Below are 15365 nucleotides of genomic sequence, written 5' to 3' on the forward strand. Positions count from 1 at the left end.
TAGTCTAATCACTGCCAGATTACAACTCAACGTGGCGCAAGACGCGATGCACAGTGCCGATACGATACGGATAATATCACGCCGAGCTGAAACAGTTACTCGATTAATCGGTTTGAAGCTTTTTTGACGATTAAAACAAGATTTCTGATTGTTTCAGCTTCTTAAATGTGATTATTTTCTGTTTTCTTTGCTCCATATAACAAAGATATCATTCAAAAACTTCATCATTTCCTGGTTTGACAAACGTTTTCTGACATTTTATGGACCAAGCGATTAATCGATGATGAAAATAATCAGCTCTAATATCACGATACAACGATTCTGTGATAATCGATATATTGCGAGACAATCATAGAACGATACCTTACGATATTTGTCCATGTGAAGAAAACAAAACGTCCTATAGAGGATTTACTCATCAGCAATTTACTATACTTCTATTTTACTTCTAGAGAACAAAGTGCATAAAGTCTACGTATTGAACGTGGATTTGTTAATTAAAATATCGATATTATCGACTGGCGTATCGACATATAACGTATTGTACAAGGAACGGACGACGATATAACGATACTAGAGCTGCAGCTAGCGATTATTTTCGTAATCGATTAATCTGTCAATTCGTGAAAAAAACGTTGATCAGTGTTTGTCAAACCTGGAAATGACGACATTCTCAAATGTCTTGCAAACCAAAATGATTCAGAAAACAATCAGAAAACGACATTTTGACCCACCCCCTATGGTTCACTGTAGCTTCTAAACTAAGCTAATAAAATATTTAAAGGTGCATTATGTAATAAATCTAAATCAACTTGCCATAAAATCCTCCTAATATGTCACAGAGACTCAGGAATAATGTTCATATAACAAACTGAACTCACCAACAACAACAGTTCAGCCAAAATATTTGCATAAAAAAAAAATATTTTGCAGACTGCAAATCATGTTTATGTTTTGAAATCATGTTTTGGCATGTGGCGCCACCTACTGCCGTCTACCAATCATTGCAGTCAGTAGAGTCTCAGCTGCCGAGCAACCGCGGGTTGCCAGTTACGTCAGAAAACCAAACCTAAAAGACCTCGGTATTTTGAATTTGAACGTAGTAACCGGTTTTGGCCACATTCTTACATATGGCACCTTTAACATTCTCCTACACCACATCCGATTATTAGTCACGTCTGCTTTGATGCAGCGTCTGACTAACAGGTTGCAAATTAGTAAGAGCTAACGATGTTTCCGCCTGTCAGAGGAGTGTGATTGCTACTCCATTAGCTGCTTGTCCTCCAGCACATGAACCTCAGGTTGACCTGCCTGCAGCAGGACACACACACGCACGCACACACACACACACGATCACAGCTCCATCCCCGGAACGCAACCTCCAACCTCTTACTCACTCACTCATTCATCTCCATTCTCTCATTCATCTCCCCTCTTCCATGAACAGGGAATAAAAAAAAAAGAAAAGAAAAAAAAGAGAGCAAGAACAAGGGAGCGGCTCGGTGGAGATCAAAAAGACCGTGTGTCTATTCTTCATGTGTACGCGCCGGCACTCTGCAAAGTGTGTGAGTGTTTGTGTGGAGAGCAGTTAAAGAGTAACTCCTCCGAGCAGGTGTTCGATTCTAATGACCTCAGCCTGCTTTCTATCAGGCCCGCTAACAACTTCCTGCAGGGGCAGAGGCGGGCAAGGCCAAACACGGCCCCAGACAGAAAGACAGACGTATCAGGCACGAGGCCAAAGAACACCAAAGAGGGAAATTTGGAGGCGAGGAGACAAAAGGAACCAATATATGAAGGAAGGAATGTAGGAGGAGGAGGAGGAGCCAATGCTTTATTTACATAATGTCATAAGCATGACGCAACATATCTGCTCACAGTTCAATTAAAACTGCAGAAAAAGCACTATTTCGGTTGACTGGAAACTGACGTTTAAAAGCTGCACGTGCGGCAACAACTCTTTTACGACACAGAGATTCAGTCAAACGAGACATAAACAAAGACAGGCGAGGTTGAGCTGTGCTTTAAATTGACTTTTCAAGATGCTTGTGCACATGGTTTTGTCACTACACACTGCCCTGTGACTGCAAAGCCACCTGTTGACCACTGACTCCCAAATCTTAAATAAAGCAAGGGTCCTAAAATAATCTGTCCAATTACTTACTCCAATTTTTTTTTTTTTTTTTACTCAAATTTTCGACTATACTTACAAGATCATACTGTGAAAATCATACTGCGACGTGAGCGTACAGGTCTGAACGGTGTAAAGTTGAGTTGAACAGCTCTGTTACACTGTGTACGCTAGTTAATCCTCACTTAAAAGCAAGGTTATGACCCGAGAATGCTGCATACGCACGCACACACACACACACACACACACACACACACACACACACACACACACACACACACACACACACACACACACACACACACACACACACACACACACACACACACACACACACACACACACACACACACACACACACACACACACCTTTACCACATTTCCTTGTTGGGACAGGGCATAATGTCCCCACAAGGAAAAATGTCCCCACGAAAAAGGTGTTTTTTCCAGGGGTTGGTCCACACAAGCATAGAAAGACAAGAGCATGCACGCACGCGTGCACACACACGCACGCGCGCACACACACACACACACGCACACACGCACACACACGCACACACGCACACACACACACACACACACACACACACACACACACACAGACACCTTTACCACATTTCCTTGTTGGGACGGGGCATAATGTCCCCACAAGGAAAAATGTCCCCACGAAAAAGGTGTTTTTTCCAGGAGTTGGTCCACACAAGCATAGAAAGACAAGAACACACACATATTATACACACACACACACACTCAAGGCAGTTTGGGCACTGAAGCGAGGCTGTAGGAGTTTGGCGCTGTCACTGTCTGGAAATGTAATGTAGGGGCAAGCATGCCTGGACCTCCCAGGCACACACACACACACACACACACACACACACACACACACACACACACACACACACACACACACACACACACACACACACACACACACACACACACACACACACACACACACACACACACACACACACACACACGCCAACAGGTAAACAATCAATCATGCACCAACAAAAATACTGTCCCACCTACTCCAAACATGAAGCAGGGCAACGCAGAGTGCCGCATTAGCATCAACACCAACCCTCAGAAGACCAGAAAGTGTGTGGATGAGTTAATATTTTGCTTGGCAACGACAGGAAACTCAGTGCTTGGTCAGTCAGCTGAGACCTACACACCCCCCCCCCCTTTCAGAAAGCCCCTCACATTCTCTGACACTGTACAAGTGTGTGTGCTCCAAAAAAAAAGAAAAAAGTGCTGGACTCAGGCCTCTGTGTGACCTTTGATTAAAGGTGATGTCTCTTTGAATTCCACAAGCACACATTAAAAAAATAAAAACATACGTAACGCCGTGGCTAAACTTCCCTTCGCCCCCAAAACAGAAGGTCTTTGTTTTGACAGACGGCGAAAAAAAAAAAAAACGAAAAGCAGACAAAGAAGCCATAAATGTCTGTGTGTCCCAGCTGAGCGGAGGCCTCGATTAGTCGTCTGGAGCTAAAGAGTCTCAGAGCGGAGGCTTGTTGCAGGAAGAGAGACGGCACAGCGCGTCGCTCACTGACGTCTAAACAAACCTCCCAATAAAACTCCCTCCCTCGCATTCACAAGCACACACCACCTCAAAGTAGCCTGCATCACAATGACTGCAGCAACAGATGGCTGTCAACTCACCCCAACCCCCCCCCACACACACAAACACACACAAACACACACACACACACACACACCACCTTCCATGTTCCCTGTACCACATCCTCTGGCCCAGCTGTCACTTGGGGCCCCCCTGGCTGAGGGGATCTGACGCCAACCTCTTCCAACAGCAGCTGTCCCCCAGTGCAAATGGGGGGGGGGGGCAAAAAGCTTGTGTTGCACCCTTAATAATTCCTCTTCCTGCTCAGGCTATCTCTGCCTCATCCCTCCCCATCAGAAGATCCAGTTTCATTGACAACCTCCCACTCGTTCTCTCGACTCACCATCGCTCATCCTCCACCTGAATTCCTATTGACTGGAATTTGGACTGCTCCTCTGTCGGCCCCTCTTCTTCCGGGTCCACCTGAGAGGAGAGGAGGGGGAGACACTGTGAGAAATCAAGTGTACACTGCCGTTCAAAAAGTTTTGGGGTCACCTATACTTAATTATTGTGGTGTTTTCCATTAAAAGTCACACTTTAATTCATCAAAAGAGTTAAGTCAAGACATTGACAAGATTAGAAATAATTACTTTTAATGTATTTAATTAATCAATGACTCAAAATGCAAAAGTATTATTATTTATTTTAATATGTATAGTTTTAATATATTTTTTAAAAATAAAAAATGATATATTTATTTTATATTTTAAATCGAGGCATAATCAGTAGAATTTTCCTGATACAAAAATATTCCATAGCCGCAGCCCCAGTAAGCTACATTAAATCAGCTAACATCCATGTTTACATTAGCATGTGCCGGGGGCGTTAGCATTAGCAACTGGATACTTCCGGGCTCAGATGCTGAATCATTGAGGACGTGCTGTTGTGGTTACGCCTGCCGTAGTTTACAGTGGTTACACAGCAACTTGCTGGCTTCTTGTTTAAGCATTTTCTGAGGTGTGCGTCTGCTAAAACCGTCCGTGTGGAACAATGATCCCCGCGCTGAACAGGCCACGCGAGATAGGAATTAACACTCGAGGCAGAGTTTTTGCCTCAAGTTTTCTGTAATCGTTGTGAGTAAACCCTTGTGCTAACATAATTGCACAAGGGTTTTCAAGGGTTTTCTAATTATCCAATAGTCTTCTAACGCGATTAGCAAACACAATGTACCATTAGAACACTTGAAATGGGCCTCTATACACCTATGTACATATTCCATTAAAAAACAGACATTTGCAGCTAGAATAGTTGTTTACCACATGTATAGAGTGTATTTCTGATTCATTTAATGTTATATTCATTGAAAAAAAGTGATTTTTCCCCAAAAATAGGGCCATTTTTAAGTGACCCCTAACCTTTGAACGGTAGTATAAATGACATAACCTCCATTGCACGATCCACACACCTGGATCCCTATGGAGAGGCACTTGCGGAGGGCTTCCCTCTGGGCCTTGCTGTCAGTGGAGACCTGGGCTACGGCAGAGGCGGTGATGGTGATGGTGCTGTTGGTGACGTGCTGGCTGGCCGGGCCGTGCACCTGAGCGTTCGCCGCCTCGATGGCCGCCGTCAGGGCCTTCATGCTGTCGATGCTCTCCGTGGAGTTGGACAGGCCCGGCTGGGAGCTGATGCCCGTCCGGGGGCCCGAGCCGCCGTCCATGTACGCGTCCTGGGCGGACTCGGTGCTGCTTTGGGCCGTGATGGATATGAAGGGCTTGGACGGGGTGGTGCGCGGCGGGACCGGGGGAGGCGTCTTCTTGTAGGTGGTGATGCATGATGACACTGGAGGAGAGCGAAAGAAGAGAGGGACGAGACAGGATTTGAAAAATAATCTATCAAACTGTACTACTTGTGTTGTCGTGCACGACAGACGCTAGCAATTTATTCATTAACCGATTACTAAATTAATCGTCAACTATTATGATTATCAATTAATCGGTTTGAAGCTTTTTTCATGATTAAGACAAGATTTCTGATTGTTTTAGCTAGTGCGTCAACGTTAACGCACAACGTTTCCATGACGACTGACCGGAAAAAGACGCGTGTGACGTCATCTTTACGTGACTCCGGATTGTTAAAATGAGTCTGTAAAGTAACGCTAAACTTTAAAAACAGAGGCACACATACGCAGTACACAGGTACGCTGGTTATTTGTAGCGCTGCTCTTTTCGTTTAATAAACAGACCGCTCCAGTTCGACTGTAGCTAAAAGGAGCTAATGCAGCTAACGGAGCTAGCTGGTAAACGGTGCCTGGACTCCGGTGTCGCTGCGCGTAAACATGGCGTCATTCGCGTCTTTTTAAAAACTGGACGTGGCAGAGTTTCAAAGAAGAGTGCTAGCTTGTTTTTCCCGATCTATGCTTTTATTTTGGCGAGGCAACGTTTACATATATACGCGATTTTTCTTCCCTGGTTGCTGTTTTCTTTTAGGAATTCCTGGTCATAACTGTCATTGTGTGCAAAAAAACACAGCCGTATATGTAGCATATCACATTTTTAGAAGCAGACGTCTGTGAAGCAAAAGCACAGCATATGCTCCATCCACGCGGTTACGGCACATTTCGAAACATATGGCGTCATCAAAAAGACATCGGTCCGTGTGTGTCGAAGTCAAAATGGACAGTAGATTAGGGCCAAGTTTAACAAATCACAGCCTCATCTAGTAACGGGATTAGCACGTCAGCCACTTGACCCACTGATCTAGATGGTTAAGCCCTCTGAGCACTACTGTACCGTACTGTAACTGTGCTGCACATAGCCCTTGTTGTTGTGTTGAGTGGAACGATATTTTAAAGGGAAACTGGAGGGTTTAGAATAATATATATAAAAAAAAACCACAATTGTGCTAAATCCAAGGAAATATATATATATATATATATATAAATAAATAAATAAATAAATAAATAAAAGCATAGCTCAGATCAATAGCACGCTATCTCTGTCTGCCTGTGCTCTCCTTTTCGCCGTCTCTCAGGTTACCAATTCTGCCCAGACAATGGAGCCTCTGACACAACCCTGAGTCAGAAGTCTGGAAGTCTCTCTATAGAAATATGCCCTCAGATACAAAAAAAAAAGGATAATTTTTTTTAAGGTCTGTCTCAAGAAAGAAAGGCGACATCAGCCACCTCTTAAACGACATTATGCCTCGGAATCTCCTTCTCTCTCTCCCCGGTGCCACCGTCAAAACTAGGTCGCCGCTGTAAAAAGTAGGACGGCGGGGGTTTTTCCTGGCTCTCTTTAATCCCTACCAAAGACAAACATCGTATCGCGGCGGCGATGGCTGCTCTTTGAACCGGGCAGACAACTGTTGCCAACCACGCCCACCCAGCCGTGTCTTAAACCATTAAGAGCGCCGGTGTCGTTGGCTTCTCTTGCCATCTCACTGACGGCTACAGAGAGGGAGGCCTCAACATACTGGAGGCCCCAACAACAAAGGGCTGACTTCATCCTCTAGGTTAGTCAGAGTCATCCTCCCACCCCTCACTCCTGCCTCGGCCTGCAGTGATTGGACGACGTCTAGTCAGGTTTTGACAAGCTAGAACGTCCCGAATGCAGCGTTGGGACGAGATCAGAGTTGCTAATATGAAAGTCTTTGATGGCAGCGAAACCCTAACCACAAGAAAGGACTGAATAAATGACTTCAGTGTACAGCCGTACGTCACACGTATATCTTTTGTGAGACACCGGATATATGAAGGGACTTACTGCCAAATCCATCCTGAGCATGCTGTGATTTGCACCACTGTCTTCTTTTCATTGGATGTCTGGTGAACATGAGTGACAACCAGGGGCTAATCTAAAGAAAGGTCACCAGGGTTATTATTATTATTATAGTTCATGAAAACTAAGTCTAAAAGTAAAACTCGCAGTTACAAAATTATTTAGTTAACCCTTTAATGTACTACTCAACCGTTTGGTCGACCACACTTTAAGTCACTATATCTCATTGATAAATGCACTTTATGAATTATGCAAACCAGGTTTATTATGAACAGACGTCTCAACCGTTTGGTCTAGGCCTGTATCTGAAATACTATAGGGTCTAATAAAAAAAATCTATAAAAATATTGATTGTAAATAAAATAGAAATAATAAAATAATATAAAATGCAAAGAAATAATTTTTCCTTTGTTTTTTTCTTGGTGCGTTAAAGTTAAAGGGTTAAAGGTGCATTATGTAATAAATCTAAAGCAACTGGCTGTAAAAATCCTCTTAATATGTCACAGAGACTCAGGAATAATGTTCATATAACAAACTGAACTCACCAACAACAACAGTACAGGCAAAATATTTGCATTAAAAAATTTATTTTGCAGACTGCAAATCATGTTTATGTTTCGGAATCATGGTTTGGCATGTGGCGCCACCTACCGCCGTCTACCAATCATTGCAGTCAGTAGAGTCTCAGCTGCCGAGAAAACGGCGGAGAAAAACGAAACCTATAAGACCTCGGTATTTTGAATTTGAGTGTAGTAACCGTTTTTGGCCACAATCTTACATAGGGCACCTTTAACTGAAATAAAACGGCAATTTGAAAAAAAGAAAATACTAAATAAAAACTACGCAAAACTAAACTGAATTGTATTTGTATTTGTATATGTATTGAATTGTAATTTCAGCTTCCTTTTATTCAAAACTACATTCTGGAATACAGACCATTTGAAGTTTTACTTTTGATTTAGCTGCAGGTGTTAAAGGTTAAAGAATCATCCATTATTTGGATTTTCAACATCTACAAGTACATTCGTTGAATGAACTAAAACTGAACTGAAATAAAAAAAAGCAAACTAGCAAAATTAGAGAACAAAAAAGCACACACATGCGCTCACACACACACACACACACACACACACACACACACACACACACACACACACACACACACACACACACACACACACACACACACACACACACACACACACACACACACACACACACACACACACACACACACACACACACACACACACACACACACACACAGGGTGAGGTCCTGCCCCTATCAGCCACAGAGGTTCAAAGGATCAAATGTCAGCTCCTTTTCAGAGCTTCTATCCCCTCAAGTCATTCAAAGTCACACTAGTGTGTGTGTGTGTGTCTGTCCATCGGTGTGTGTGTTCCTGTTCGACGTATACATTTATGGGCACGCCATCCTCTTCATCTGCTCGATAAAGGGCGGCATGAAACCGGAGAATCCACCTAGATGCCACCGCGAGGGGGCGAATGACAGGACGGGGAGGTGGGGTGAGGCGTTCGATTGGCGAGACAGGTTAAGTAAACACACTCAAGAGTCAGAACATGCACACACACACACACGCTGAAGAGCATGCGCACATGTGAGCCTGAAGAGGCACAAACACAACGCTTGACACAAACCAGCTTAGCATTTCAAACTCTTCCACATCAAGGGCCGACCACAGACTTCCTGCCACTGATCGACTCCATCCATCCATCACAGGCTGTTTTTGGAACAGCGTCGCGATCCCCCGGGTTTCTAACGACTGCTGCGAAAGGGTTTGCATCATCATCATCATCATCACCATCACCATCATCGCACTTTGAACAAAATGAAAACACTTCTAGCGAGGAGCAAAACAAGTGTCCTGATAAGACGCAGGGGCCTGACTTTCCACTAAAAAAAAAAAAAGACGATAAGCCAACAGATAGAGTCTCTCACAGTCATGAAAACATTAGAGAACAACACAGTGCTCCGGGACCTCCCACACACACACACACACACACACACAGTCAAGGACAGAATGAAGTTGGAATGCGATGCAGGATTCCACCAGATCCCTTAAAGCTGCCATATGTAAGAATGTGGCCAAAAACAGTTACTACATTCAAATTCAAAATACCTTTTAGGTTTCGTTTTCTGACGTAACTGGCAACCCGTGGTTGCTCGGCAGCTGAGACTCTACCGACTGCAATGATTGGTAGACGGCGGTAGGTGGCGCCAGTTGTTTACAATTTGCTGCATGTTAAACTGGTATATTAACAATTTAAAGGCGCCGTATGTAAGAATGTGGCCCAAAACGGTTACTGCACTCAAATTCAAAAATACAGAGGTCTTTTAGGTTCCGACATAACTGGCAACCTGCGGTTGCTCAACTCAATGATTGGTAGACGGCGGTAGGTGGCGCCACATGCCAAAACATTTTCAATTTCAAATCGTAAACATGATTTGCAGTCTGCAAAATATTTTTTTTAGTGCAAATAGTTTGTCTGTACTGTTGTTGTTGGCGAGTTCAGTTTGTTATATGAACATTATTCCTGAGTCTCTGTGACATATTAGGAGGATTTTTTACGGCCAGTTGCTTTAGATGTATTACATAATGCACCTTTAAAGGAAGAATGTGGAAGACTCTCTCTGATACTCGACTAAAGAGGACCACACAGAAATGCGTCGCTGTCACCATAATATCAGGTTAGTGTGGCCTTTGATGGCAGAATAAGAGAGAGAGAGAGAGAGAGAGAGAGAGAGAGAGAGAGACATCTCTTCCACAAAGAGTGGGATGAACTTCCTCACTTAATGGGGAGTGGGGTTGTGGAATTTCATCTCTCCGGCGTCCTCACAGAGAGGCAGTAGGTGCAGCCCCGCTGCGAGCATTGTCATCCCGAAGAAGAGACGAGTTTGTGAATGACTCGGTCGTCGTGGGCTCTTTGCCAAAAAAAAAAAAAAAAATCCCTCTTTTGACAAACCCTTCAAAAGTCCCATGCCGACAAAGTCGGTGTGAATAGCAGTTCTTCTTGGCAGAGCGCTAACCACACCCCCCCCCCCCCTCCCCACCTATGGACTTGATAATATCAAAGAAAGCCCTCTTCACTCCCATGAGACAAAGCAAAGTCGACATTCATTTCAACCGGCCTTCAGAACAAAAACACACTTGTTTATCCGTCTATATCTGGGGCTCACCGTATCCCTGTGTGTGTGTGTGTCTGCATAGGTGTAAGCCATTTCCTTTATTTGACCATCGTGTTCACATTACCGGACAGATTGAAGGCAGCCTGCGCTGCTGCTGCTTTGTAATCTCCAATCTGTGCGCGATAGGCCACTTCAAAGAGCAGACGGTTTCGCTTTAAAAAAAAAAAAAGAAAAAAAAAGAAAAAAGAGGCTCTGCTAACAGGAACGAGCTCCCCCGCGCGGGGGCCAAGGGCAAATCCACCACCGACCGTCCAAACAAATACAAAGGTCCAGGAAAAGAGGGCGGTCGGTTATAATAAAGGAGGGGGGGGGGGGGTGGGGGGGACTGGGGATGTTGACAGCTGAGCCCAGCTGCACAGTGTTTGGGATGAGGGTCGGTCAGAGAATAGGGAACAGAGAAGAAGAGCAGAAGCATGACTGAGGAGGAGGAGGAGGAGGGTAAATCAGAGTTGCTGCCCCAGCTCCGTCTGCTCCATCTCTGTCCATTTGTCCGTTGTCCGTACACACACACACACACACACACACGCGCGCGCTTGCAGAGGAAACCAGCTGGAGCCCCTTTGTGAACTCGGCGTCGCCATGGCGACACGTCGCAACATGAAGTTCAGTAGGGAGGCTTGGCGTTTTCGGCGCCATTTGTTTACCTTGACAAAATACACCGCAGCTGCACTGACACTCGCCCACCCGAAAAAAACCAGCCAACACAGCAGAGCCTGAACACAAGCCTTGAAATCAGAATACACAGCATGAGGCGATCTGCACGTAGGAAAGGCGACGGTGAACGTGCCACTGTGCTGCTGCTGCTGCTGCTAATGACCATTTAGTATTGTTTCAGGGCCTGAGGCGTCAGCTTTGTGCAGGTGAAGAAAAAAAAAAAAACGTTGAACTCTACCAACCTGTTTTTTTAACTTGGACTGCTGTCAAAGAGGCTCGTCACCGCGTTGCCAGGAACGGGGTCATGGGATGTAAACAAGCCGACACGTTTCACAGCGTGTGACATGAGGAGCGTGTTTGCTCATGTGGATAACAACGCAGCAGCAGCAGCAACACAACGCAACACAACACACACAGTCGAACGACGCAATTACGGCTTCCGGTGGAAGAAACCTGTTCTCGGCAAGTTCTCAACGGTTTAGTGAATGTGAATGTTCATTTACAACACTTTGGAAAAGGTGCAGTACAATAGCCCACAATGGACAAACTAAAAGATACTTTGTGTTTTGACTTCAACTGAAGGCAGGATCTCCAACATACTTAGAAGAAAGGTTGAGGAACTTCAGAAATGTTAGTACTTTTAAGCCTCTTTCACAATAAAGTGTTTGTTTACCTCAAACCAGAGGGCCAACGGACGTTTACACATGTCTAGAGCTGAAACAATTACTTTACTAATCGTCAACTATTTTGATAATCCATTAATCGGTTTGAAGCTTTTTTCATGATTCGTGTTTCAGCGTCTTAAATGTGACTATTTTGACACTTTGACAATGAGGTGATTTTATTCAAAAAATTGCCCTGATGCAATTTGACAGTGAGTTGACTTTCTTCAAAAAACAAAAATATCTTGAAATAACTTGACATTTTCTATACTAATAGTCACCATCACCCTGTTTTCTTTGCTCCATACAACAAAGAAATTCATTTTTTAAACGTTTTCTGACATTTTATGTCCCAAACGTTTACTCGATTCATCAAGAAGAATCGTTAGTTGCAGCTCTACAGATGTCACCTGCAACCATGTACCTATTGAAAAATGACAGCAGTCACTTAGGCTGGTGTCTAGAAGAAAACAATAACACAATGGAAAACACAGAGTGAACAACACTTTTGAGTTGCTAATAAAATGAAGTGAGGCGACATCAAATAGATAGGGCTGTAAAAACAATTAAGGTGTGCTAAAAACATTCATAGCTAACGGCTATGCTAACGGCCACGTGCCAAAAATGACAAAAATTTACATCAGCTGCCAAAAATGAAGCAGGCAAAAAGAAGAAGATAAGTGTTTTCCCACTAGAGCTACCTGGAGATGAAGTTAATAATAACCTAATATCAATTCAACATGGTAAAACAACAACAACAAAAACTACTGACTAGCTGACTCATGGGAATGACCAGCAGAGATGCCGTAAACTGTGAACACCGCACACACACACACACACACAATAGTGCAGTTTAACAGTCCTCTGAGTCACCTGAAGGCCTCACAGAGAAACCTCGTGTTTCACTCGACGACTCTCAGCCAGCAGGGGTCAGAGGTCGCCGGGAGAGGGTTCCTGCTCTCCAGATGCCTGAAGTCTCTCAGACACAATAGCTCACTGTGTGTGTGTGTGTGTGGCAACGAGAGAGGAAGGTGGCAGTCTGAGGGCTTTTTAAAGAAGTATATTTAGCACACGCGAGTGGTGTTTTGGTGAGAAACGTTTCCAGCGGCCACGGTTGTAAACAACATCCTGCTGCATTTAAACGCAATCGCTTGTCCCCGCACTGAAACACACACACACACACAAGTGTATGTGTAATATCAGCACACACACACACACAAAAAACACATTTGATAAATAATATGCCTCTGTGTCCTGTGTCCTCGGGCCAGCGCTGCTATCAACAAAACTGTGTGTGCTCAGTGTGCCACCTTTGACAGGAACCCGTGTCAACAGTGGGTAACTGCTCTGGCAGGCCTGCGTCTCCTGGATCACTCGATAAGAGCGTGTTTACAACTGTCAGCCGCCGCCGCCGCCGCCGCTAAATCTGGCAGGCAGCTGCTCCCTGTTAGGCAACAGACTCACTTCACTTAACCCACTTTCCTGTGTTCCAAGTTCAAATAGACAGCCTTGGTTACCTGCATTCCTCTTTTATTGCCCTGACGCTCTCCTCGTCCCTGTCAATCAGTGACAGGCGGCATGGAGACGTATTGAATGTTTAAAAAACAGAGGAAAAAAAAAGGGGATGGGGGAAATAACAAAAACAAACTTTCGAAGGCTCACATTTCATGCGGCCATGTCTCCTTTAAAATATGCTACTGACATAATATTACCCTAAAATATCAAATTATTGTATCAACACCATTTAGACCAGGGGTGTCATTTTCACTGAGGGCCACATCAGCGTCATGGTTACCCTCAAAGGGCCAGATGTGACTGTCATACAGAACTAAATGTAAACAAATATTATGTAAACTAAAGGTAACTACTCCGTAACATATTGCTAAATAACTTCCTGTACTTTCTATTACTTATTCAAGTTACAAATATGATGCATTATTATAGATCACATGTGTCAAACTCAAGGCCAGGGGGGCCAGATGTGGCGGGCCACATCATTTTACGTGGCCCGCGAGTGATTAATTGGTCGAAAGAAATCTGTGTTAAAATAGGTCTATGCTGCTATAAGGCGTGCCTTGACCATAAACTACATTTCCCACAATGCATGGCGGTTGTGTTACCCGCAAAGTGACCGCGGACCAGGTTACATCTATAATGCATCACATTTGTAACTTAAATCAGTAATAAATACAGAAAGTTATTTCGCAATATGTTACAGAGTAGTTACGTTTATTTGACTTGATTATATTTGTTTACATTTAGTTACATTTATTCTGTATGACAGTTACATCTGGCCCTTTGAGGGTAACTATTATGCTGATGTGGCCCTCAGTGAAAATGGCTTTGACCCCCCTGTTATAGATGCCACAATAAAGCTAGCTTTCAGTGTCTAAGCAGCTGCAGACGTATTTTATCACAGACTTTTAAGACCAATTAATCACTCGCGGGCCGCATAAAATGACGTGGCGGGCCACATCTGGCCCCCGGGCCTTGAGTTTGAAACATGTGATTTAGATGGTATTTCCAGGTGTAATTATACAGGATTTTGGTATGAAGAAAGTTCCTATGTGTGTGCGCTAATCTCCGGAAAAATGTTGATTTATTTACTTATTTATTTTGACAAGAACCATCCTGTGACAGCTTTAAGCCACTTCCATTGTTCTCCGCTGCTTCTTTAGCCCCAGACTAGTCCACTACCACATATTGTTTCTGTCTAAACAAAAGAAAGAAAGAGAAAGAAAAAGAAGGTGAGAGAAGGGATAGGGTGGAGGGATAAACTCCTGCTGCTTCTGTGCCGTTCCCCCCCCCCCCCCCCCCCCCCCCCCTCCCTCAGTTCCTGTAAATTCCATCTGCTTCGCTGGGCATAAACCGGAGCATTAGCCCTAACGCTAAAGCTAACACGCCCACACACAATCTCACGCATGCTTTCACTGTGCTCGTTTCCCACAGTGTTGCTCACCGACCTCGCTGAGAACCGTACACGAGTCGAGTGGAGTCACGCTCGCTCACCGAGAGCAGTGACACATCACACATGTGCCGGGCACAGCTAACAGCTACAAGTCATAGCATACCTAAAAGCTAAATCACGTAGCTAGGGGGGGTGATCATTTAATGAAAATTGGAGTTGTGACTGAGCGGTGACATCATTCTCAGGGATTACATCATGTCATAATATGAAACACACATATACACTACTGTTCAAAAGTTTGGGGTCACTTAGAAATGTCCTTATTTTTTTTATTTCAATGAATATAAAATTAAATGTTACATTGTTAATGTGGTAAACGACTATTGTAGCTGCAAATGTCTGTTTTTTAATGGAATATGTACATAGGTGTACAGAGGCCTATTTGGTACATTGTGTTTGCTA

At 44.0% G+C, this 15365-nt stretch overlaps 1 protein-coding gene across 2 annotated transcripts in view; it reads right to left on the reverse strand.

Annotated features, from left to right (window-relative positions):
- Positions 1-15365, reverse strand: part of dlgap1b (discs, large homolog-associated protein 1b) — a gene marked incomplete at its 5' end in the record, with an annotated part of 59621 nt that overhangs the window by 10477 nt on the left and 33779 nt on the right. For both annotated transcript variants that reach the window (XM_083901662.1, XM_083901661.1), the window contains 2 exons: positions 4099-4178; positions 5161-5534. In XM_083901662.1, the coding sequence (XP_083757788.1) occupies positions 4099-4178; positions 5161-5534 (454 nt within the window). The remainder of the gene's footprint in view (positions 1-4098; positions 4179-5160; positions 5535-15365) is intronic.

This window comes from Microchirus variegatus, assembly GCF_963457635.1.
Source record: "Microchirus variegatus genome assembly, chromosome: 15".
In the NCBI taxonomy this organism is placed as follows: domain Eukaryota; kingdom Metazoa; phylum Chordata; class Actinopteri; order Pleuronectiformes; family Soleidae; genus Microchirus; species Microchirus variegatus.